General features: G+C 36.2%; 1 protein-coding gene across 1 annotated transcript in view; it reads left to right on the forward strand.

Moving 5' to 3' along the window:
• LOC308259630 (serine/threonine-protein kinase TNNI3K) overlaps window positions 1-27,480 on the forward strand; it is a gene marked incomplete at both ends in the record, with an annotated part of 287,025 nt that overhangs the window by 101,566 nt on the left and 157,979 nt on the right. Inside the window, 6 exons of the mRNA XM_080690775.1 lie at window positions 12,956-13,042; window positions 13,642-13,698; window positions 14,884-14,976; window positions 15,060-15,117; window positions 15,245-15,439; window positions 16,236-16,340. Of these exons, the coding sequence (XP_080546901.1) occupies window positions 12,956-13,042; window positions 13,642-13,698; window positions 14,884-14,976; window positions 15,060-15,117; window positions 15,245-15,439; window positions 16,236-16,340 (595 nt within the window). The remainder of the gene's footprint in view (window positions 1-12,955; window positions 13,043-13,641; window positions 13,699-14,883; window positions 14,977-15,059; window positions 15,118-15,244; window positions 15,440-16,235; window positions 16,341-27,480) is intronic.

A 27,480-nucleotide genomic window follows, 5' to 3' on the forward strand; every position in this document is an offset into this window, starting at 1 on the left:
ACTTTAGATGACTGCATTTTTAGGATGTTTAAAATATGTGAAGAAATATATCTCTCTTTTCAAATGACTGTATCCTAAAAGACCATATTGAAAATCAATTACTAAACTATAAGGGTTATCAGCCTACCAAGTTGTTCTAAAAGGTTTTTCTGCTTGAAGTATGATATATGAGCCCATAAATGAAATGAGAGATGTAGTTTGATGGGTGGAAATTGGGTAATGTTGTAGGCAAGTAGACAAGGAGAAGGAAAACCTACAGGTCTAAAGACTGCTAGTGAAAAAAATATATACAAGGGAATTTCTTTAATAAAGATATGTGAACAAACATGAAATAATAATGAGTTTGATATAGACTTGCTATGTGTTTTTAAAATATAATTATTATGTAAATAAAAATACACATATCTTTGTACATGACACATTTCCACGTATCAATTAAGTTTGGAACTTTAGATAACCCACAGCACTCTGAAAGCCTCACTTGCATAATCTTTCAGTCTCTTCCCCTAAAAAGTGCCTCTGCCTTCTGGAGTAGTTTCTGTATAAAATAGAATGCTGTGGTAGGTACGTACTACTTTCTATCTGGCATCTTTTAGCCAGCTATTTGTGAGATTAATGCATACTGTTGCAGGAAGTTAAAGATTACTCATTCTTATTGTTATATAGTAGATTTTGTGGCTCTTCCATAATTTATTCATTCTATTATTCATGGGCATTTAGGTAATTTTCAATTTGGAGCTGTTATGAATATCTACATATGTGTGTACTGTGCATGACTTTTGATGGGTATATAAGTGCATTTCTGTTAGGTACGGATTCATTCTCTTTGTAGTAAAAATAATTCTAGGTAGCTCTATATCTAAGTATCAGTTGGAAACATCTTAAATATTCTGAAGCCTTAAGAGGCCTTAGTAAGGCCTACTTACTCAACACATTGCATTTATTCAAGTGATTCTCAGACAGCCTCTCTAAAGAAATGTGAGTTTCAGAGCAACACTGTTTACAGAGCATTAGTCTTCCGGAAGGCAGCTCAGAAATTGCTGCTGCAGCTATCTCTTCACAGGGGTTGACTTTGTTTGTTTGCAGTTGATTGAGAGTGATAGTTGAAAACTGGCTTTACTTTTACTTTTTGTGGAATTCCACACCTTATAAAACAATGAATCATTGTTTAAGCTCCTAGGATTTCCTGCCAAACCACAACAAAGCATCCTTTAGTTTAGAGGACTTGCCTGCTGATCTTTGCAACATATGCCGTGTTTGTCACCTTTATTTGTTCAATGACTGTGTCAGGCATCAGTGTTGGATTCTATTATTACTATGAATTTTTTAAAAATTGAATGTTAGTACCAAGGAGACAGATGGATATTTTGCATATGTTCTGGGACAAGGCAAGTCAAACCTACAAAATGAAATTGTTGCTATTTTCTCTTGCTGGGGAAATGTTGTGTTGTTTTCATGTGTTCAGAGAGGATTGAAATGGCCTTGTTGATACTGTCAACAGTGCAGAGTTTCTGTGTTCAACCAATGAAGAAATGCTTCCTTTTCTTCCATGAAGCGAAAAGTCACCAAACTAATTGATAGAGCATGCCCAAAACTTTCCTGAGGAATTTGGAGATGAAGCTAAGACAGCACTGAAATTGCACTTAAGAGTTGCCTCTTTATAAAATAAGGATGATATAGGGATGTGATTTCATCATGGTTTATTATGTATCCTGTGCTATGCCAGAAGAAATTAACTAGAAGCAGGGGATTCAATGAACAGGGTCTATTTGAAAAGAAGTAATTTGGATATGTTCAATTTGAGTAGTTCATCCTCTTACCAGAAAACAGTGGAGTCTTTCTCAAGAGAATATTTCTTCACACGGTTTTAAGTCAATTTTTTTTTTTTTATGAAACCCAAACTAAATGTTAGCTACCTTTCTTCTTCCTTTTCCAATATAGTATATACAGGGTGCTTTGGAGTTCTGGAAGCTATCTGATACTTTCAGAAAAATGTTTACTCACCATGGGGTCCTATGGAATCAGCTATGTAGAGCCCTATTTACATAGCCTTTTTAACCTAAAGAGATCAAAATCAATCTTAGAAATAATTTCTTTGGTGCCCTGGATTCTATATAGAAGCCTCCTGGTTACATTTCAATATTCCTCTGTTCGACTGCTTAGAGGTCCAATTTTACAGTATTTAGAGTGTTTTTCCTCCCCAAGTCTTCCCCCTTTCTTCTTTTCTACTATTCCATCTGAAAGTGTAGCAATAGTTATCTCACTCACTTGTATTTGTTCTGCCCTTTCCCTGGGGTACAAAGAACTTGTATGAATCAATTTAAATTGGCCAGAAGAAATAGCCAGCAGCTTGCTTATGTTCAAATCCTCCGCCCTAATCACCAGTATGGAAAACCCATTGAAAAGATCTACACATAATCTTACATCTATTGCATTAAAGATGAAACTGCCGAATTGAAAAGACCTCAGCCAATTAGAATTGAACAGATAGCTCAATAGTGTATCTGGCAGTCAGATTTGAAAAGGCTGCCTTTGACAAAGAAAAACGCTTCTTTATGTCAGGCTGTTTAGGGTCAGAAAATAACCCAAACCAGAAACAAAGCTAAAAACTTCTTATTTGCTTCAGTACTGACACCAGTTAAAGTAATTTACAGAGGCTCCTATCCCAATATCTAATTACCTAGAATACAATATTTGTATACAGCGGAAACATTCTAATTCACAGTGACAGGGAGCTGGGGTTGGAGAATTAGTGAGTAAGTGAGCAAAAACAATAAAAATCAAGGCCCCTGTGCCATGATATATACTTTGTTCATTCCTTTTGACAAGCGGAGTATGATGTGAATTATTTATAGTAAATGCACTATAGTATATCTCTAAAAGTAATGAAATCTTAGTTATGAGTTTCTACAGATTTCCGTCAGTAAAAATAACTGAAAAATAAAGGAAAAAGAGGAATAGTAGTCAGAAGAAGGTATATTTGTTAAAATATTTTATGAACTTTTACCAATGAGTTATAAACTCCTAGATTGCCTTTATATTAAATTTAAAATTTTACCTACTAGAGACTAGTTACAGAGTTTAGTGAATCTAGTTTAGTGTGCTAGAGTAAGAGCATATAGAGAGTGAGGGAGAAGAGTAAAATTAAAGATATAGATGGCATTTCAAAATCAGTGATATATGGGTTAGGTACTCTCTCTTAGGTACTCTGTTATGGTTGGAAGATAACTTTTTCTGAAATATAACTGTAGGAATATAACTGTAGGAAATATTACTGTAGGAATCCATGTACTTAGTCATTCATGGTGGCAAACGCTTGTAATACCAGCATTTCGGAGGCTGAGACAGGAGGATCATGGTTCGTGGCCAGCCTCAGCTACTTAGTGAGGCTCTTTGCAACTCAGTGTTTCAAAATAAAGAATAAAAAATAGGGTTGGGGGTGTAGCTTGAAGGTAGAATGCCTCTGGGTTCCATCACCATACTACATAAAAAGGAGTCCATGAATCCATGTACTTAGATAGAAGAAAACTTTCATTACATACCTAGTACATATATGTATATATATGTACATTGTTTTTTATTATAAGGATTTTGACACCTAGAACAATTAGGTCATACTTGTCCAAACCACATAGTGGTTAGCAGAGAGTCATTACCAAAGATCTATCTTAAAACCATGTTCAGGCTTTTACTATCACACTATCAAATCAGACAGATCTAAGTCCAGATTTCATCTTCATTTATTAATGACTTTGAGCAAATTATTTAACCTCTCTCGACTTTTCATCCTCAAATGTAAAATGAATAAGTTAACAACTACCTTGCAAATTTCTGATGAAGATTATTGGTACAAAGTAAATTATTAGGACACAACAGATTCTCAATAAAAAATGATGATAAGTATTATTAAGAGCAGAGCAGAGATTCAGCTGAATCTACATAATTTCCAAATTCCATAATCTTTCTATAGCTCACAATATGCTTTAGAATATAACAATAGGTAACAGTATATTAGAATGATGGGCATGGTCTGTAAACCCACTGATGAAGTATTCATATCCCTGCCAAACACCACTGGACAACCTGGCATATAAAAAAGCGCGTGTTGTATCATTGCATTGACATTTCTTATTTATGGTTCAATTTACACTATTACTTTTAAAATCTCAGGACTGAAGCAAATTCTAGAAGATTTTGAAAATCACTATTCAAAATATTATGAAAGTAATTAAAAATGATTATTCTAATATGCATAGTTGCATGCAAAATATAAAACAACATTTTAAAACTTTAGCAAAAAACTTTTAAGTCTCTTAGCCAGGCATGGTGGTGCATGCTTGTAATCCTAGCATCTGGGAGGCTGAGACAGGATGATCGCAGCTTGCGGACAGCCTCAGCTACTACTTAATGAGGCCCTCTGCAACTCAGTGAGACCCTGTTTCAAAATAAAGAGAACAAAAAACAGGGTTGAAGGTGTAGCTTGGAGGTAGGATGCCCCAGGATTCCATCCCCAATACCACACACACACACACCAAAAAAACCCCACAACTTTCAAGTCTCTTTATTACAGCAGGGTATTTCACATAGATAAAGAGGAATATCAGAAAGTTTGTGTTCATGTTTATAGACCATCACATCAACTAACTGCTAGATTCTTTTACTTAGATAGCTAAGGAAGATAGATGTACTGCTCAAAATTGAACTTAATATCATTTTAGTTCTCATCAGTTTGTTTTTCGACTATGTATTCCTTATTCACTCCGCCACATAATGGTATTATTTGTCCACTTTATCACCTAATTCAAATACCTGGAATAATGCTTGAGGACTTTTTCTCCTTCATCTCTCTCTTCTCCCCACTCACATCTATATCCATCCAGTCAAAAAGTCTCCTTCATTTTACTTCCTGAGTACATCTTAAATCTGTCCTTTCTTCTTTATTTTACTATCACTTTTTTAGCTGAAACTTTATCATCTTTCTTCAAATCCATTTCAATAGACTACTAACTTTTTTGTCTTCAACATCTTTGGGGTTTTTAGTGTCGTCCAGATTTTTTTAAGCAGTACAAGTGTACCAAATGTAGCACTTTTAAACCTTATTAATTGGCAGAATAACCATCAGTGGTAAATTATTTGGGGCATCAGTACACTTCCTTAAAAGTTAACAGTCAGTTGCCTCAGAAATTAAAACACAATAAAAGCTACAATACTTAAGCCCTTCAAATAAAAAAATTTGAGAATTGAATTTATTCTTGAAACTTAATTCTTGTGAATTGATACATTACCAGGATTTGGGGGTGTAATACACATGGAAATTATTCTGTTTTTATTAAAGAACAAATTTTGAGAATGTAATTAGTCCTTCACCCAGCACAAGAGTCAGTTTATGATGGCTAAAGATCAAGGATCCAGAAATTACACCAGAAACTGCAATTACTAGAAGAGAACATAGGATCAATTCTCCAACACGTAGGCATTGCTATAGACTTTCTCAATAAGATCCCCACAGCCTAGGAAATAAAATTGAGAATCAATATATGGGATGACATTAATTTAAAAACTTCTATAAACACTTCTGTAAAAAAGCAAAGAAAACAACCAAGAATCGGAAGAGAGAACATGTAGAATGGGAGAAAATCTTTGCCAGCTACTCCTCTGCCAACAACTGAGAACACTTAAGGCTAAAAATAATCCCCATTAATCCAATAAAAATGGATTTATTTTTCCAATTATAGGTTGAGAGATGTATGTATTTGAAATACAAATAAGATCGTATCATTCTCCAGCCTAAAATCCTTCGTTGACACAGAATCTCTATAGGAAAAAGCCCCGGCTTGTTATCATATCATACAAAGATTTGTATTCCCTGTTCATTTCTTGCTTCTCAAACCTTATATTCAATCATGCTTGTCACATGGGTGACTCCACATTCCATCTTCACCATCATATTTACATCACCAGAATCCACTCCATATTCACTCTGTGCCTTACACTTTATAAACATTAACGCAACAGTCTGCACAATAACCCTGCTAGGCAGCATTTATTAACGTGATAGTTATAAAAAATATTCTTCATCCATACACATCATGTTACTCCATATTTCCAATCCTTTTCTTCTGCAGTCCTCTGCCTCAGCACCCTTCCCTCCTCTCTTCCTGACCTCACCCTTTAATCTTATGATTAGCCTTCATGATTGTTCATGGGTTCTCTCTTCCAATAAACGTCCTTGTCACTCCAGCTGAACCTTCACATCCTTTCTTTATATTTTATTGTATCACATGCACATCCTTATTTTTGTGTTTTCTAAACTCTCCTATCAAAAATGTAAACTTCTTGAAAATACACATTTGAGCTATTAATCTTTGTCTTCCAATAACTTAACTTAAATTCAATGGGTGACTTCCTAATAGATTCTCAATATATGCTTGTCGAAAGGAAACAGAGGAAAAAGAAGGGAGACCTTTTAGATGTGCCACAAAATGACATCTGGTGAGTTCGTGTTCTCAAGAGTACTAATTGCCACTATTTTGTTGTATCTGTAGCTATCTATGTCTATAAGAATAAGTTTCATCTTAACTACACAATCATGATATTCAAATAAATGAGAAGATCTTAATACTCTAAAGCGTCTCTTTCTGCACATTGAACTGGCAAAACTTTTCTGTCTGACTGAAATGATTTCTCTCTCTCTCTCTCTCTCTCTCTCTTTCTCTCTCTCTCTCTCTCTCTTTTTATTCTTTATCACCACATCCTCATCTTCCAAGCTCAGCTTAAGAGATTTTCTCGAAAACCTCTTTCCTAACTCTTCCAGACTGTTGTAAGACTTAACCACTGTGCACATTCACCGTATACTTAACCTTTTCTTCCTAGAGCTTAGCTCAATAAAATTTGAGTGGTTTTTTAAATTAGTTTTCTTTGGTAGTAGACAGAATTTCTATTTCAATATGGTATCTCTCATATTTACTCCTATTTAATCATTCAACCTAAAATTTACTGCCCATTTAATAAAATTTATTTCTAACCTAGACACTGTGCTAGAAACTGAAGTAAAATAGGTACAACAAACCAAACCTACCTACTCTGAGAAAGTTTATATTAGCTGGAAAAGAGGCTGAGAATGAGAAAAATAAATAGAAATTATCATGTAACAATGCTATGAATAAAATAAAAAGAAACAAAGTCATGGTCAAAAGTTTAAGAACACTATTTAAAATCAAGTATTCATGAGACCTTCATGGGAAAATATTGGATATGTACACAATAAATGTTTAAAGAAAAAATGGAAAGTAGAGTGGGAAGGCAAGAAGGATAGTAAAATAGCTTAGTTTTCATGTTTTCTTGGCAAAAGCATTTATGCTTTTTAATTCTTATCTCAGGGTTCTGGACTGGTGGCATTTTTGTTTGGTGTGGTGATTAAGGAACCATAAAGACGGGCCAAAGGGGGATGTGAGTTTATTGTCTGTGACATAAAGTTAAGACATTTCATATTGAAGACATGAGAAGATACAGCAAGTCCGGAATTTTTGTTGCCTTGAATCTAATCTACAGCATGTGGGGCTAGGGTTATCAGTAGGAAGATGAACCATAGAAAGTCAACTATCAAAAGACACCTTCTGATTCTACTTTTTAATGCTCTGAAAAGTGAGTTTGTAATATGATAGAAAGCATATATGTTAAAATACTGAGCAAAGTTTCACATATATCATTTCAGTGAAAGTTTTGTTTTGAGTTGCAGGTAAGCCAATACCCAGGCTGCTTTTTCAATGATCTGGGTGGGCATATGGGATATAGGACGTCCACAGGAATTCAGTAGTTTTTGTAATCAAGGTCAAATCTCCATAATCTCTACTTGTTCCAAGTTACAAAGTCAAGGAGAAGATGGTAGTACTGGCATCGTTTGCCATTCACCTCTAGATCTATTTCTTAAATAATTCCCATAGCAAGAGATGATAATCAAAATTCATTGTTTCTAATTTAAATTCCCTATCAGGGAATTTTTTAAAATGTGCTTTTACTTTTTAAATAAGTATGAAGACTCTGTTGTGAGCATGACCACAATGCATATATCAAAGTCTCTCTATAACATCTTATGGACTGACTGTAGAAACGTAGACTTTGAAGTAACTCTTCAGCAAGTAGAAAGTTAAGAGGTTTGAAGAGGGAGAGCACACCAAATGAGAGCAGTAAAGCAACACAAGCAGACAAATTAAGTGGAAAGCATGAAATTTGGGGAATATACACAGGGGAGCAGAAATGAAAGGGACTTCAAGCTGCTAGAAGAATCACATTTGCTGAAACCCTCAGGTGCCCCAGTGAATAATACGCTAAAAGTGCAAATCATTATTATAACTGCATTAGGCTAATAACATAGCAATCTCCTATTTGAGTAAAATACTTGGATGTAGATAGTAAATTCTTAGATATAGGAAAACATTTTATTTAATTAGTGGAAGTTTGATTATCTCTGGATGTGTTCCATTAGTGTGCCTTGGTTATTTGAGTGTATCCATTATCAGGAATTTGGCTTAACGAGTCCATTTATTGAGCTCCATCAAGGTTTTTTTTCTGGTGTTTTTTTTTTTTTTCTGCTTAACTCCTTATAGTCAAGTGCTGGGAATCTAAGCCTTAATAGTTTTCAGGTTTCTTTGCATATACTTTAGTGGCTTGTCAGAGCAGTTCTAGCTGTGGAGCATTCCCTGCACGTGGGAGCCTTCGCCCACAGTTAGCAGGAGGTGGCGAGTCAGGCGGAGATGCCTTCCAGAGCTGAGGGGGCCCCCTGGCATTTCCCTGGCAGCCTCAAGCTTATCATCCGCCAGAACCCAGGCGCTCATTAGGCTCTTGATGAAAAGCGTCCCGAAGAAAATGCCAGCAAATTGTGCCACTGTGCTGGCAGGAAATTAAAACTGCTCAGAGCAAGTGGAGCCAAGAGAGCTGTTGAAATGAAAGGTAACATCAAGGGTGTGATCACTGACTCACACACGCGTTCTGGATTCAGGATGCAGCGTTCTGCTTCAGTGGGAAGAACACGAGGCCCTCTCGTCTGTCAGTTGGAGTCAGTTCTACAGAGGGGCTGAGACCGGCTGCAAGGTTGGCTCAGCAAATTGAGCTTTGCTGTGCTTGGATAAATGCTAGGGGTTTGGATTATTTTCTTCTCCTAAAGGAGTCCTAACTAGGAAAAACAGGGAGTAAGAGAAACGTTTTTCTTTTGTCTTTCTGGATCCAAACATGTAAAAGTTCAAATTAAGCAAAAGAATGATTCCGAAAGCATTACAGGTGGCGGAGTCAGACAGAGCAGAGCCCGCAAAAGCTCGGAAACTATGAATCTAGAGAGGGACAGGAGAGGGTATATTTTAATTCCAAAGGAATTTTTTGAAGATTCCCTTTTTTAATTTATCGGTGCATTGTAAGCATACATCATTATGAGGTACAGAATGGTAGAGGCATGCATGCACACACCACACTTTTAGCCTTTCCCCAATCCCACCCCATTCTCTTCCCTCTCCCTCCTCCCTTGGTCCTGAGTTCCCCTTAGTAACTGACTTTGATATGTTTGTGAATGTACATCTTGCACAGTAGGGTGCTTCCCCCTTCCCACCTCCCATCTCCTTCAGTTAGGTTGCCTTCTTTACTCTTCTAAGGTTTCTCCTTCTTTGTCTAGAATCCCCCTAGGTCCTATTTTCTCCCGGGCGTCTGCATATTAGGAAAAACATCTGGTTTTTCACTTTTTGTGACTGGCCAATCTCACTTAGCACAATGTTCACCTTAAACTTAATTGATATAAAAAGTTATTCATTACATATGTTTAAAGGTATAACAATATTTAATTTTTGACCTAGTAAAAATTTAGAATGTATAAAAGTATTTATAGTAATTATCTCCAGGATTATGATTTAGCTTTATACATTTTATTTATGTAGATTTACTGGTTTATTATAATTTACATGCATTAATATTACATAATAAAATTATTAATAAAATATTATACACTCAAAGGAATTTTTTGTTAGTACTATTTCTTTAACACTGAGGCTAATATGGCCACCAGGGGAAGAAAGAGAGATAGTTAATAGAAGAGATCATTAACACACAAGCAAGGTTCACAGAATGCTTCGTTAGATGAGTGTAGCAGGTGGAGAAATGCCCTCTTCCCTGAAATGTCCAGGATTTATTCCCTGGAACCTGGGAATATGCTGCTTTACATAGCAAAGGGGAAGTAATGTTGCTAATTAGTGGACTTTAAAATAGGAAATTTTCTTGGGTTATTCCTCTGGGCCCACTGAAAAGACAGAATTCCTTAATGAAAAAAAAAAGGGGGGGAGGCAGAAGTAGTGGCCACAGTGTGATGAAGAGGACTCAGCCAAGCATTGCTGGCTCTGAAGACTGAAAGGCGGTAAGCTAGGGGTGGCCTCTAAAGTTGGAAAAGAAAACTCATTCTCCCCTGAAATATCTTGAAAGGAATGTTGTCCCGATGTCACCTTGACATTAGCTGAGAGATAATCATGTTGGATTTCTGACCTTCACAACTCTAAGGAAATGAACTTCCATGGTTTAGGTTACTAAGCTTGTGGTAATTAACAAAAGCATCAATAGAAAATAAATACACAGATGCAGGGTGATATTTAGAAAATTCATCTGCAGTTCTAGAAAGGAGTTTCCAAGTTCATTTATAATTCTTATGAGGAAAAAAGACTAAGGCAAGAAAGAAGAAAGAATACTCAAAATGCACATTTATATGTTAGAACTACAAGGCATATTACACTATTTTGCTTAATCTTTCCAACAACTTTAAAAAGATTTATCATCATTTTTAATCTATAGGTGAGGATATTTTTTAAAATAATAAGACAGATCATGTTTTAAATTAATTAAGATCCTTCAGTAGTTCCCCATCTCACCTACACTACAATCCAAACTATTTATCCTAACTTGAAAAGCTCTATCTATATAAGTAGTAGTCAAAGTAGTGCTGCCTATCAGAATTGCCAGAGTCCTCGTTAGAAAATTGACACTCAGTCCCTATGTCAGACCTTTACAGTCAGAGTATCTGAAGACAGAGCTCGGAAATCTGTGTTATAACTTGCATTCCATGTGATGTGTGTGTGTGTGTGTGTGTGTGTGTGTGTGTGTGTGTGTGTGTGTGTGTTGTGCTGGAAATTGAACCCACTTAAGGCTTGCCAGGCAAGCATTCTACGACTGAGATACATCCCCAGCCCTCCAAGTGATTATTCTAGAAACTAAAAAGTTTGAGAAGCACTATTTCACATGATGTGCACTTACCTCTCCAACCAAATCGATCACTCTCATCCTTGCTTTTCATGTTGCAGCCATACTGGCCTTCTTTCATTTCCTGAACATGTCTGTTCCTTTCTTGGGACTTTTACATTATCTGTTATCACTGCCTGTTAGGTTCTTCCATTAGAAACTTATCTTGGATAATGTCATTCAGGACTTGAGGTTTCCCTGGTTGTGAGAGCAAGAGAACCCAAAGAAATAGTGCTAATGTGACTGGTCCCCTTTATTTTTCTCATAACCTATGTCTATTGATTTGAGAAAAGGAGAGATCCATCAGTCATGAGTAGAAAGGTAAAGATGAGAAGACACTCTGTGCATAGTTAATATCTAAGTTTTGCTATAAGCTCTATCATTTAGATACACAGTGATTTTTTTTAATTTTGTAAAGGATGTGATATTGGGCTGTTAGCTTTGGAAAACCTTTTAGTGCTAATAAAGTAGTTTTTTCGTCTCATAATCTTGCATACCCTATTCATTTGAATTATTTTGAAGGAAGGGATTGATAAGAAAACACTACTGCCAGCATATCCTCTATACATTAGCTATTTGTGTGCTGAGCCATTGTTAACTGTGGAAACTTTGTGATAGATGAACACTTAGGCTTTTTCAGTTCCTAAAGTTTGCCATTTTGACAATGGGTGCTAATATGCATTTCATAAGTCTTCTGGTGAGGTCTTTAGGGTTGAAGGTTTTATTTGTTTTAATAAATTAGCTTCAGTATATTTTTTTAGTGAAAGCATAAAATGCTATCAAAGTTTAATTCTATTGAAAAATCAATGGTTAACTCTGCTTTTTATCTTTCACAATACTAATTTTCTACTACAATTAATAAAATTGAGAACACTGGTGATGCTATATAATAGAAACTCATTGTTCAGTCCTATGCTAATACAGGATAGGCCATTCTGGCCAGTAGATAGATTTCTCCCAAACCCTATGGACTCAGAACCTCTGCATCCAGCTAGCAGATGGAAAGAGTAGAGAAAGCTTGACTGGTTTCTGAAGCCCCAGACTTGAAGGTGACTTTACTTTTGCTTATATTCCCTTGGTAAGTATATGTCACATGGCCACAATTTTATGTAAGGCAGATAAGGAAATATTGTCCCTGGGTAAGCAGCCATTCCCAGTTACAAAAATCACCCCAGGAAGGTGAAATACAAATACCCATGGGCAACTAGCTATCTCCACCATGGAAACCTATGTAATTTATCTTAGTGCTGTGCTAACTGCCTACCATATATAATCTACAATCACAGCAAATACGTGTTTCCATATGTCTTTTCGACCCTGTGAAGCATGAGCTTATTATATACTCTCAAAAACGCTTGGTATTTCCTCATTTAGAAATTCTTATTCTTATAATTATTTGTTCAACTATACTATAAGCTTTATACTATCCTTAAGAATAATGATAGGAACATAGTCTACTCCCTTATTTTATTACTGGTAGCTACTATAGTTTCTAAAATACACCTCACATATAGTCATGCCTCACTAAATTATCTTGAATAAATGAAACTATTAAATTAGTATTGCAGCACATTGCACTTAAGATATGCCCTGTGTTGCAAGCTACCACTGATCAGTTTTGGGATTGGAGGTTTACTAAATAAATCAAGCTAAAATTAGGATCCTTTGTTCTTTTTGTCTTTTCCTAAAGGACATGATGCCATTGTCACACTCCTGAAGCATTATAAGAGACCCCAGGATGAACTGCCCTGCAACGAATATTCTCAGCCTGGAGGAGGTACCTCCTTTTTATTCAGTTTTCATTGTTGTGTATTATTGTGCCTAAAAGCAGACTTGTGTTTCTGTCATTCTGGGGTTAGGGAGAGAGCATAGTTTATGTAGGATTAGCTTTATTTCCAGAAAAAAAAATATATATATATATATGTGTGTGTGTGTGTGTGTGTGTGTGTATAGGTGAAGCTGAAGATAAGCCTCCACTTAGGCTGTTTTCTAACTTGCTAATCAGCACTTCTTCCAAGTTTAGCATTTCCTGGACTGGAGGAGTCTGAAGCTTGTGGAAGGCTAGGAAGGCTGTGATAAGCCAAAAAGAGCCATTTGCCATTCCAGGCACCCAAGGAAGGGCAGAGGATTCTCATAGTCAAGCTCAAATTAAATCTGCTACAGTCTGCTACAAATTGGATATTTAACATCTTTTTATGCACTTTCTAAATAAGCACTTGTAGTAGTACAATTTCATATCATGTAGAGAAAAGATTTGAGCCTTAGGCTGTAGCTTTCCTTGCTTTTACCACCTGTGTCTTTTGATAATGTTGAATTTTTTAAGTAGGAAAAAAAGTGATCTCTACTTTCAACTCTATTATATAATTTGTTTTCTAGATGGCTCCTATGTGTCTGTTCCATCACCCTTGGGGAAGATTAAAAGCATGACAAAAGGTATTTATCTATAAGTGGCACAATTGTTATATTTTATTATTCAGGATAATTATTATCTAATTATACATTATATTTTGTTTTACATATTATGAATGATAACTATTTAATAAGCATAAACAGTATTACCAATAGGCCATCCTTCTCATAATTAACCATATATTTTATGTCTTTTCAGATCATGAAGATATAATATTGAAAAAATTATATGAGTTTTAAGCAAAATTAACTTCCATAGTATTAGTTAAATATATATATATATATATATATATATATATATATTTTTTTTTTTTTTTTGGTGGTACTGGGGTTCCTGGAAGCCCTTCTACTTCCGGGCTACACTCCCAGACCTATTTTTTATACTTTTTTATTTGGAAACAGGGTCTCATAAGCCAGCATGCACGGCTGGCTTCGAACCTGCGCGATCCTCCTGTCTCTGCCTCCCAAGCGCGGGGATTACAAGCGTGCACCACCACGCCCGGCCAGTTAAATATATTTTAAGTAAAATATAAATTAAAATAGTGATATTTAATTTAGAAGAGTGGGGGATGAAACTACATCAGAAAAATGAGAAAACAAATTATTTTTATAAATACTCAAGGAATATTTTGAGAATTTCTTTGTATGAAAATTAATACTACTGGACCAGAAAAAGTATAAAATATGATTCCACTGTAAATATATATTTAGCTATTTAGAATTTGAAGTCTTTAGTATTTTCCTTTTTTTTAGTTTTGGATTTTTCCTCAGAATGACTCATATGTTTCTTTTTTATTATTTAATTGACATCCCATACAGGTTTGGGTTATCCATATTTGACTTCTTCTATTGATATAGGTTGAAGGGATTGATCAGATAAGAGCTTTTATCAGGATGTAATATAAAATGTACTTCAGGGTTGCCCTGTCACCCAGGCAAGCTGGTTAATAATAAGATAAGAAACAGACTCATAGCCTGATAACAAAGGTGTAGCAACTGAGACAGAAATCTAACTAACAGTTTTAATGCAGGAGAACAAGGATCATTTGGGAAAAAGTCTTAGTGTTTCTAAGTAGTCAATTGCAATTGGAGAACTAATATTACATGGGAATGATGTTTTGGGTTAAGTATACACAGGTTTGTGTATGTATATGCTTCCAAATATGTACTTTTTATCTGAAAAACTAAAATGACAATTCCTGTTTGCAGAGAAGGCAGATGTTCTCCTCCTCAGGGCTGGGCTGCCTTCGCATTTCCATCTTCAGCTCTCAGAAATTGAATTCCACGAGATTATCGGCTCAGGTAATTTAAAAAAAGTTAGGTCTATTTTTGTTTAATGAGCTCAAGATAATATGTGTTTATTCATTTATTTTAAACAATCTTAGGTTCTTTTGGGAAAGTGTACAAAGGACGATGCAGAAATAAAATAGTGGCTATAAAACGGTAAGCAAGCAAATAATAAAGGTTAGCATCCAGGTGAGTTGTGACCTTTGAGAAGCATGTACATAGGTGGTCATCCCCTTGTTGGATCCATCTGTTGATGGAAATTTCCTGTGGCTGCCATTTTCAGTTATCGAGCGAACACCTACTGCTCCAAGTCAGACGTGGACATGTTTTGCAGAGAGGTGTCCATTCTCTGCCAGCTCAATCATCCCTGTGTAATTCAGTTTGTGGGCGCTTGCTTGAACGATCCCAGCCAGTTTGCCATCGTCACTCAGTACATCTCAGGAGGTTCACTGTTCTCCCTCCTTCATGAGCAGAAGAGGTACGGGTCTCTTGTTCTCACTTATACTTAAACTTGGCATTCAAATTACCCTCGCCACCCTTGCGAGGCTTTCTGATTGGATGAGCCTTCATTTATGAAATCCCTGAGTTTTAGCAAGTATGACATTTTAAATAAGGCTAATGATTTACTGCCTAATTATTATATTACAAGGAGTATACATACTTTTGTGATTTTTTTAAACAGAAATTTAGGTGAAGGTAACAAATTCAAGGAATTTAAATTGACAACTGAAACTTATAACAGTCTATTTGAGATACCAATAAAGCAGATATGTATAAACTCAGAATAATACAGCTACCAAAAGTCACCATATTTATAAAAAACAGTTTCCTAGATATCTCCTAGATAGATGCATACAGTAGTTAGAATATGGCTTCATTTGGGGATTAAAGTAGATTCCATTTTTGTATTAGTACAAAGAATTTAAGTAAAATATTAGAAATAAATTAAAATACAATTATAATATTACAAATAAATTAGAAAATTAATATTTTAAATAAAAAGTGTTATATATCTGAGCTGAGCTAGTTAAGCATTTTCTGAAGTAGAAAAGCTATTTTACACATTTGTTGAATTTTTAGCTTAACTTTAAATGAATTAAAGCAGGCTAAAATTATACAGAAAGGCAAATAACATATAATATTTAATTTTGTAAATTTGTGTGCATTATATTGTACACAGTAGTGAGATTCATAGTGATATATTCATTTCTGCACATAGCATATGGCATTATTTTTGACCATTTGATCTCCATAAATTTATTTTTAAATTCTAGGATTCTTGATTTGCAGTCTAAATTAATTATTGCAGTAGATGTTGCCAAAGGTATGGAGTACCTTCACAACCTGACACAGCCAATTATACACCGTGACTTAAACAGGTAATTTTTTTCTACATAATGAACTTAGAATTGTTTCACTGACTAGGAGTCCAGGATAAATTTAGCAAAGGTAATCTTTAGAATTATTGCAGATCAGGTTTTTCTACTTACTCTGTGGTCAAGGAAATGGGCTATCATAAGCCTATGCAATAAAAAGTTTTGTCATCACCTCTTACCAAAATAGGAAGGTATATAACTGCTTCTCAAGGCTCTTCCTAATCTATGCAGAATGTTCAGAAAGATTGTAATGTCTATAAGAATTATTGACTAACTACAGTCATCCACTGCATGGTTTTCTCAATAATGGATCAATGGTTCCATAAGTTCGAATGAACCTGAAAATTTATTATGCCTTAGTGACATTGTAGTTATTGTAAATTAGTGCACCATACATGTTATTCACATATTTGCAGCAATACTGAGATGAACAAACCTACGATGTCGCCAGTCAGGTAAGAGTACAGCATGCAATTAGGTACAGTATACAACTCTTGATAAGTAACAACTATGTTACTGGTTTAGGTAATCACTATACTGCACACTTTATCATTAATTTAGATTCTACCACTTTGACTTAAAACAAAAGAGTAAACTGTAAACAATGTAGCATGTTATGCTGCCCAGTCTCATACATCTCCTGTTTACCACATCTCTTGATTGCATCAAGAGACCATGTTCAGTGCTTAGTCTGTACTATCTAGGGTTGCGTAAATACATTCTACAATGTTTGTATGATGGTGAAATCACATAAGAATGCATGTTTCAGAAAATATCTTTATTGTTAAGCAAATGTGTGACTGTAGTTTCCATATCAGCAAGAGATTAAAGATTAAGCTCAAAGGCTATTAAAGAAATCCTGTCTTAAACTAAATCAGAGGTTAGAGGAAGACCTTTACTGAAATACGCTTTGTGCTGCCATTTTTGTATTCTTGTATTAGTAAATTTAGCCAAACTATACCAGCAGGCTATTTACTTAGTTTTATGTGAAGTAGAAATAATATTTTTTAAAATGTAGAATCAACATGTTCTAATGGCAGAACCCCAAAGGATTTCAAAAATTTTCCCAAACAGAAAAATTTTTCTTTAAACAGATTTCTGTACAAAAGACCAATACAAAGCTGGACATGGTGGTGCATACTTCCAATCACAGTACTTGGAATGAGACAGGAAGATTGCAGGTTTGAGGCCAATCTCACCTCAGCAATTTAGCAAGAACTAGAGCAACTTAGCAAGATTCTGTTTCAAAATTTTAAAAAAATGACCTGTGGGTATGTGTCAGAGGTAGAATGCCCCTGGATTCAATGCCCAGTATAAATAGAGAGAGAGAAAAGACTAATATACAAAATAAATTACCTTTGATTGAGTCACTTCTGTAAAATCTCAAAGGTGCTATAGAGAAGAGTTGACCAATCACTGATCTAGTTTATGAAACAATACTGATTATAACACATAAAGAACTTTCATGATTGTCAATAAGGTTCATATAGAACGTGTATATAATCATTTGTTCAAATTTCACAGTTTTGAAGTTACTAAATATTAATGATTTACTTTATTCAACAACTATTTGGACATCTACTGTATTTACGGCCTTTATACTTGACACAGAAGACTTGCAGAGTGAAACTGTCTTAGACTTTACTTTCAAGATACTTTCACATTCTAATAGAGAAGAAAAATACCAAAATATATTTTAAGGTATAAAATAACAAATTATATAAAAGAAATAGTATGAGGTATGGATTTAGCTCAGTGGTAGAGTACTTGTTTAACATGTGTGAGTCTAAAGGTTCAATTCTTAGTACTTAGAAAACAAATAAACTAAAAGTAAAACTTATAAACTATATAAACAGTATAACACCAAAGTTCTATAAAAGAGATAGTTAAATGTTCTATAAAATTTTAGAATGAAGAATATTAGTCACTATTATAAAGAATTTAGAAATAGCTCCATGGGAAAGATGACATATGAGCTTGGACCTGAAGAATGGATAAAATTTGAAAGAGCATTCTAAGCTTATAGAATATGCTAATGAAAAAGAATTAGAAAGTTTTAGATATAAATGTAAACTATAAAAATTTCATTTTGGTGTACAAAATACATGTGTATGTAGCATACATAGTGTCTGAAGCAGATCATTGGGAAAGAAGTATAGAAAAATGGACAAGAACACAGAAATCAGGGAATGCTGGACAAAGGTTTAAGTGTTGTTCTGTAAGCCAGAAGGAGGTATTGAGAAAGTTTGAACTGGATATCACAGATTTGAATCTGCACTATGATATTATTACTCTAGCATGTGGTAAAAGATCAACTGGAAAGGAAAGTTAGGAACCTGTGGAGGTGGTTGTTGCAGTTATCTAGATAAGAAACAAAGTCAATAATATAGGACTCAATCTGTTAATAATTATTTCAGATTTTCCAAACAAAAGTCATTTATTCATTGTTATATATTTGCCCTTTGTCTCTTCTTTCAAAACAAACATTTACCATAACAAACATTTTTTTAAGTTTTAACACAATTATTCAGGGAACAGATTTAGATTATTTTTTAACATAATAGAAACTGATGATTTTGAGTGTGGGAATTATTACTTTGCCACCCCAGCCATCTTTGCAAGTGGTATCAAAACAGATGAATGGTCACTGTGAATGTTCTCCAGATATAATTCTGGATTTCTGGGACAATCAAATGTAAATGCTATTGCCCTTTAAGTGCAATTTGTAGCCATAAGTTATAAAACAAGAGCAAAAGTTAAGTAAATAAAAATAGAATACTTACTACATAAGTGATACAGGTTTATATTTACCATTTTTGTTGCCTCCAACCTAACCTAAATGTGTAAACTACCCCAGTACTTGGGAAACTGAGAGAGGAGGATCACATATTCACAGCCAGCCTCAGCAATTTAGCAAGGCCCTTCACAATTTAGTGAGATCTTACTTCAAAATTAAAAAATTAAAATAAGGCTAAGTATGTAATTCAGAAGTAGAATGTCCTGGGTTCAATTCCCAATAGAAAGGAAGAAAAGAGAGAGAGAGAGAGAGAGAGAGAGAGAGAGAGAGAGAGAGAGAGAGAGAGAGAGAGAGAGAAAGAAGAAACATAAATACTTTCAACATAGTAATTTTAACTACTGCATCTATTATTTATAGACTGTTTTCTACCAATTCTTAATCTAGCAACACCAATAAAATATTTATTTATCCAGGTTACTAAAGATACAACATTGTACATGGCTCTAAAGAACATGGATCCTACCCCTCAGAACACCTGCTGCAATCTAGTTGGGTATATATGTCCTATACTCAAGAAGCAACTACATTTTCTTGTTAAGTAAAAAATGATTTAGGGCCAAAATAATTAAAAAGCAGCTTTAAAGAGATTTAAAGTAAGTGAGAGATAAAAGTAGACTGGAATGCTTTCTGGGGGACATAGAGATCAAACCAAACCTTGAAGAATAGTCATGAGTCTTTTCTCAGTCCTTTCGCAGTATAATCTTTACCACTTTCCTGCTGTTCTTAGAAGGTCCCACTGAAAGAGGTGGAGGGAAAGATGCACATGACAGTGTCAGGAATGCCAGCCTTTGCATGCATTTTCAAGACAAACAGGGTCTTGGTAAGTTGCCAGGACTGCTCTCAAACATGGGATCCTCCTGTCTCAGCCTCCCAAGTACTTGGATTACAGGCCTCTGCCACTACATCAGACAAATGTTTCAATTTGAATATTGCTATGATATATAATTACAGTCTACCAATAAAATTATAAATATATAAATAGATCTGGACAATACTTACTAAGATCCTGTTTCAAAATAAAAAAAAAAAAATGGCTGGGGGTATAGCTCACATGTAGAATGCTCCTGAGTTCAATTCCCAGTATCTAAAAAACAAAAGTGAGCCCACCCAGAAAGACCCTGTGGTCCGGGCCTCTGGCCCCAACCCTGGACGGGTGGGCAGGTGCTGGCGGGGCACCCCTAGGTGACCCCCTTTCCACCCAGAAGGACCCTATGGTCCGGGCCTCTGGCCCTGACCCTGGGCGGGTGGGCAGGCGCTGGCAGTGCACCCTTTGGCGACCCCCTTTCCACCCGGAAGGACCCTGTGGTCCGGGCCTCTGGCCCTGACCCTGGGTGGGTGGACAGGTACTGGCGGGGCACCCTTCGGTGACCCCCTCTCCACCCGGAAGGACCCTGTGGTCTGGGCCTCTGGCCCCGACCATGGGCGGGTGGGCAGGCGCTGGCGGGGCACCCCTAGGCTACCCCCTCCCCACCTGGAAGGACCCTGTGGTCCGGCCTCTGGCCCCAACCCTGGGCAGGTGGGCAGGCGCTCGTGGGGCACCCCTAGGTGACCCCCTTTCCACCCGGAAGGACCCTGTAAAAAAGGAAAAGAAAAAGAAAAAAGGAAAATATCGGAGAGGGGTCAAGGAGGCCGTGGCAGATGCCAGGATACTGGAGATGCAGACAAAACTTATCCAAATGAACTGGAATTACTGGAAAAATTTCCCGCTAAGGAGAACTGCTTCTTCTCTACATTGTTAAGAATCTTGGACATCACCTGTAAGGAGAGAGACTTTAGCGGAGACCAAGGAGAAAGGCGGTGCTGAAAGCATTCTCCGTGTTGGCGGTGGAGACTTGTATTCAGAAGAAGCAGAAATCGGATCCTACCAACCTTATTTTTTTTTTTTGGAGAAATTACACCAAAGGTCGAATGCTACCATCACGCATGCTTAAGAACACTGGACAACATTCAGAGTGGAAAAAGAGCTTGGGAAAGATTTGAAATGGTGGAGGCAGTGGCAATGGCAGTGGCCAGTACTCAGGGGAGGCAGAGATCTGATGCATTACACCTGGAACCTTTGAAGTAATGATGCCAGAGGCAAAATGCTACCACCACACACCCTCGAGAACGTGGGACAAATGGTTGGGCAAAGAGGGTTCTCGGATTAGAGCCTGCCGAGGGGTGAGGCCGGCAACGGACACAGCAAAGCTGGGATTGGAGCCTGTCGTGAAGCAAAGCCGGTGCTAGGGCTTCTGAGGCTAGGATCAGAGCCTGCTGAGGGGTTAGGCCGGTGCCGGGGCCAGCGGCCGGCATCGGAGCCTTCTGTGAGGCAAGGCCGCTATTGAGGCCTCTGAGGCCAGGATCAGAGCCTGCCGAGTGGTTAGGCCGGTGCCGGGGCCAAAGACCAGCATCGGAGCCTGCTGTGAAGCAAGGCCGGTGCTGGGGCCTCCGAGGCCAGGATTGGAGCCTGCTGAGGGGTTAGGTTGGGGCCAGCAGCTGGCATTGGAGGCTTCCGTGAGGCAAGGCCGCTATTGAGGCCTCTGAGGCCGGGATCGGAGCCTGCCGAGGGGTTAGGCTGGTGCTGGAGCTAGCAAGGCCGGAATCGCAGCCTGCTGTGAGATAAGGCCGGTGCTGGGGCCTCCGAGGCCAGGATCGGAGCCAGCTGAGGGGTTAGGCCAGTGTCGGGGCCAGTGTGACCAGAATTGGGGCCTCCCATGAGGCAAGGCCGCTCGCTGCTTGAGCCAGAGAGGTCTGGATCAGTCCACCGGGTAGCCAAGCCATAACTGGGGCCGTCAAGAGTGGGATTGGTATTTGCAACACAGCATGCACAGAGAAATACCGCAGAAAATTAAAACCAGATGCTTCCCCTAATCAGCAATAACTAGGAGGAAAGGGACAAAAGGAAGTGGTTGAGCTATAGAAAGGGCCCTATAGTGAAGCAATTAAGGTGACCAATCAGAGGGTATGGAATAGGGGAGGATGGAGCCTCTTTAAAAAGCAGGAGGTACATAAACATATGTATCAAAGTTAATCACCAAACAAGCATGGGATCGAGGGAGGGGGAGGGAATGGGATGGGGGCTGGAGGAGGGCTAATTGGATGATGTGTGCTTGTATATCCTCTCAAGTCTTGTATTCCAATGTGATATATGATTACAATGCACCAATAAAAATAAATTAAAATAAATAAATAAATAAATACATTCATACATACATACATAACAAAAGTGATATATCCATGTGTGCACACATCATTTTGTATGCTCCCCTCTGCATCCCACTCCACTTCCACTTCCTGCCTCCCCGCACATGTTAGAGATACAAAAGACCTTTACGTAGAGTCATAATATTATTTGAACCATTTCCTTCCTCAGTCTTCCTTTTTCTGCCGCCTACATCTCTCCCCTAATCCTCTTCCAGTATTCCACTGGTCTCTCTCTCATGCTTCCATATTCCATCTTATTTCTTCCTCCACACGTCACGTGCTGATGATGTGGAGCAGAGGTTACATAGGGTATACAGATATGTTTTATTTGTTCCATAGAGTTTCAGTCTTCTCAAACTATTCATAGCATTAAGCAGAAATGCACTAATTTTCTGTGGACCCTATCACCTACCAACTAGCCCAATTCATCCATTTATTTTGTGACACTAAAACTTATGAGTCATAGTTTATATCTAAAAGCTTTAAATATTTTTCTTAATACTAAAATTGACTGGGGTTTTTTAAACTATATTTTCCAAATAATTGGCATTGAAACAGAAATAACATATATGTAAATATGTATAGACAGATCGATAGATAGATACATAGATTTGGATCAACTGCATAGTCTTCTCCCTGGATAAATTCATAGTATCTTATAACACCATAATGAATGAAATGGTCATATTTCCTTTATGAAGTTGCCATTAAATTTTTACGAGATACATATGTACGTATATTTATGGGTATATATATGTGTTCACATATATATGTGTGTACATATACATATACATGTACATATATATGTATGTATAGATATACATACATATATTTGTAAATTGTGAAGCACTATGCTATATCTTGTTCTTAATCCCTTAACTGAAGAGGAGAGTGGAAAAGCATTCCACAATATCCTAATGCATACAGATACTTCTTTTTATACAACACAACTAATTAGTTTGCAGTCTAGATCTGAAAAGCACTCACTGCTGGGTTTTGAGTGTCAGCTTATTCTAGTGAGTATAAAGGAAAATAATTAGTGATAATTTAAAACAGCAAACTTTCCAATTCTGAATGACAGATAATTTAAAAAGACAAATCTGGTATGGGCTAAAAGAATCTTAATTTAAAAGATGACATTTAACTAAACAGCAAAGATTTTTAAGAAGTATCAAAGAAGAAAACTACTGATAGAAAATTTAATAGTTGTTTTTAAGTTGACATATGCATTTGCTTTTAATTGAATACAAAATACAAAACTCCTGCACTTAAAAACACAATGATCAATTACCTTATTAGGTACAAATATAGTCCTAATTTTGCATAGATTATAGAGTCCTACTTTCAGCTCTTTTTTTCACTTGTGACTTTTTCAATACATGGTTATGCAGAAAAAAATTAACAAACATTGGCAAACACTACAGTGAAGAGAGTTCTGAATACTAACATGAAGACCAATTAACTGATTACAGTACAAAACTTATAGCAGCCTATTGAAACTTTTGTGAAATTCTTGACAATCCTTCTTTTGTGATTTATAATATAAAACCAGTTACCAGAGGTAGTATTTTATATTTTGAAAGTATTTTTATTCATTTTATTTTAAAAGTAAGTAGATTAATTTATGTAAAATAATTATTGAATGCTTGGTTGATTCCGGTCCTTTGGTATGCTATGGGATACAGCTGAGAATTATAGACCATAGCACTTATTTCAGCAGTTTGGAGCCTAATGAAATATTTTCCAAACTTTCATGATTAAAAGAACATAAAGTGACCTTTATATACTCACATGAAAAAAAATCCAAGACCTCATTCTTCAAATGGACTTAGAATGTCTTGGTTGGCATTGGTAATCTCTTGTTTTAAACAAGGCTGTCAGTCAGTTGTTATGATCCCACAAAGAGGGAAAACATTATTGTAGTCAGTGGTTCTGAACTCTGGCTATACAAAATCTCTAAAAGAACTTTTTTTTTTGGTGGTACTGGGGTTCCTGGGAACCCTTTTTACCTCTGGGCTACACTCTGAGACCTATTTTATATGTTTTGTTTGGAAACAGGGTCTCTTAAGCCAGTGTGGCTGGCCTCGAACCTGCGTGATCCTCCTGTCTCTGCTTCCCAAGTGCGGGGATTACAAATGTTCGCCACCATGCCCAGCTAAAAGAACTTTTTTTTTATTGGTGCATTTTAATAATACATTTGTTGAAGTTCAGGGAGATAGAGGGATACATGCACACTGTACTCACTGAGCCCTTTCCCAGTTCCCAATCTATTCCCTCCCCTTCCCCTTCTTCCTATGATCAACACTGTGATTGGATTTGATAAGTTTGTATATATATACATCATGTCCATTGAGATGTTTCATTCTTCAAGTTCTCCTCGCCCCTTCCATCTCTTTCAACTGACTGCACCATCACTCCACTAAGGTTTCTCCTTCTTTGTCTGGAGTTTCTCCTTCTTTGTCTCCTCCTATATACCAATTTCTCCCTAGCTTCTGCATATTAGGAAGGACATCAGTTATTTTGCTTTTTGTGACTGACTAATCTCACTTAGCACAATATCCTCTAGTTCCATTCATTTCTCTGCAAATAACATAATTTTGTACTTTTTATGGCTGAGTAGAATTCCATTATGTATATGTCCAAGAGTTTTGTAACCCATTCATCTGTTTATGGACAATCTTAGCTGGTTCCATAGTTGTGCACCCATAAACATAGATATACATGCATTACTGTAGTAATTTTATTTCAGTTTCTTTTGGGGGGGACATCCAGAAGTGGTATTTCTGAAAAATATACAGATTCAACACAATCTCTATTAAAATATCATGGCCATTCTTCACAGATATAGAAAAACCAGTTCTTAAATTTATTTGGAGCAATAACACACCCAGAATAGCCAAAATAATTCTCAGAAATGAGAACCATGCAGGAAGCATCACAGTACCTGACTTCAAACTATACTACAAAGCCATAGTGAAAAAAAAACACTAGCATGCTGTTGTCACAAAACTAGACATATAGACCAGAGGAGTTGAATAGAATATTCAGAAACAAATCCACACACTTAGAGTTAATTGATTATTTTTACAAAGGGTCCAAAAACATACACTGGAAACAATAGTCTCTTCAACAAATGGTATTGGCAAAACTGGCTTTCCATATGCAGAAAAATGGAAATGATATCCACTTTCATACCCTGCAAAAGAATTAACTCAAGATGGGCCAAATACCTGGATATTAGACTTGAAATCTTGCAGTTACTTTAAGAGGGCATAGGACCAACATTCAAACATATAGGTACAGGTAAAAACTTCCTCAACAAGACCCCAAAATGCACAAGAAATTAAAATGAGCATTAATACATAGGACTGCATTAAACTGAAGGGCATCTGTACAGCAAAGGAAACTATCAAAAACCTTAACAGAGAACTGACAGGATGGGAGAAGATCTCAGCCAGCTACTTCTCTGATAGAGGACTAATATGTAAAATATATAGAAAACTCAAAGCGCTCATTACCAAATAATAATAATAATAAATAATAATAATAATAACTCAACCAAAAATGGGCAAGTGAACTAAATATACACTTCACAACTTCAATACAAATAAACAACAAATATATGAAAGAAATTTCAATATTATTAGCAATCAGAGAGATGCAAACCAAAACTACCCTGAGATTTTGCTTTACCTCAGCTAGAATGGCAATTATTAAAAAACACAAATAATAATAAACACTGGAGAAGATGTGAAGAAGTAGGATTACAATTTTTTCTAACAGAATGAGTTGGTGCACTATATCCTTGGTTATAAAAAATACTCTTGTAGCTTTGGGATTTTGAATTGCTGAATATTCTTGATGTGTGAAAAATCACAATAAATACTACGATCTTGATCATACAAATGGGATGTTGTGTATGTAGACACAGGAATTGGAGGCTCACAACCTACTGAGCTACTTGTGACTAGAAGACTTTATTCTTTGCTTATTGTGTTTTTGTTTCCTATAATGTACATATTAAATTTTAAGTATAAAGATTATTTTGTGAACCTGAAAAAAGAATGCTGATTAAATCAGAATCCACACAAGTTTTTCACCCCATTATGATGTGTGAATACAATGCACCAATTAAAAAAAATTAAAAAATCACAATATCTAGATGTGGGGCCTTGGTACCATATTTTGAGAGAGAGTACTCCAGGTGATTCCAATATTCAGGCAAGTTTGGGAACCACCTTCTAGTTTGATGTTTGGGAACCACCTTCTAGTTTGATGCAGATTATTTCTCTTAACAATTTCCTATACAATTTCATCATTCTGTGCTGCCAGAGTAGAGAAGGAATATTTGGGAATTGAGTTACTATGTAACTTCAAGTATTTCAAAAGCCATTGCTCTAAATAATGTACAAGCATACATTCTTACAATCCTTCAATAACTAATGCAAAAGTCAAAGATCCAAAGGTCTATAGTACTTATGACATAGAGTAGGTCTCAAAATCCATCTGTTTCAGTGAGAGTTGTGCTATCTATACTAGGCTCCTCTGAAGCATCTAACTTATAATTCATGAGAGATACTAGAAGTTTCCCAGAAATATTTACAGGCAGCTGAACAAAAATAAAAGTTTCAACATCAGACAATTGCAGTGTACAATAATTCATGTGAATATTCTGGGCTATAAACCCTAGAATGATAGAATGCTTGGGACCAGAAATATTACAAATTTTGGAGTTTCCAGCTTTCAGAGTAATTACATAGAGTTTACCAGCTGAGAATTTCTAACCTGGAAATATAAACCTGAAATTCTCCAAAATTTAAAACATTTTGAGCATTATGACAGTTTTCAAAAAGTTTTAGATTTTGAGGCATTTCAGATTTTGGATTTCTAGAATAGGAATATTTAGTATGTAAAAAAATATATGCACATATATAGAGGTAGATTCATATACATGTGTGCATGTATATTATTTATCAAAGCACATAAAAGTAATACATATTTTCATATTTTTAATGTCTCCAGTTTTTTAATTAAACTCTGTAGAAAGTGAATTGTAGGAGCCAGGCATGATGGTGCATGCTTGTAATCCCAGTACTTGGGAGGCTGAGACAGGATGATCAGAGATTAGTGGCCAGTCTCAGCTAAGTAGTGAGGCACTCTGCA

This window comes from Muscardinus avellanarius (assembly GCF_963383645.1).
Source record: "Muscardinus avellanarius genome assembly, chromosome: 3".
NCBI classification, from domain to species: domain Eukaryota; kingdom Metazoa; phylum Chordata; class Mammalia; order Rodentia; family Gliridae; genus Muscardinus; species Muscardinus avellanarius.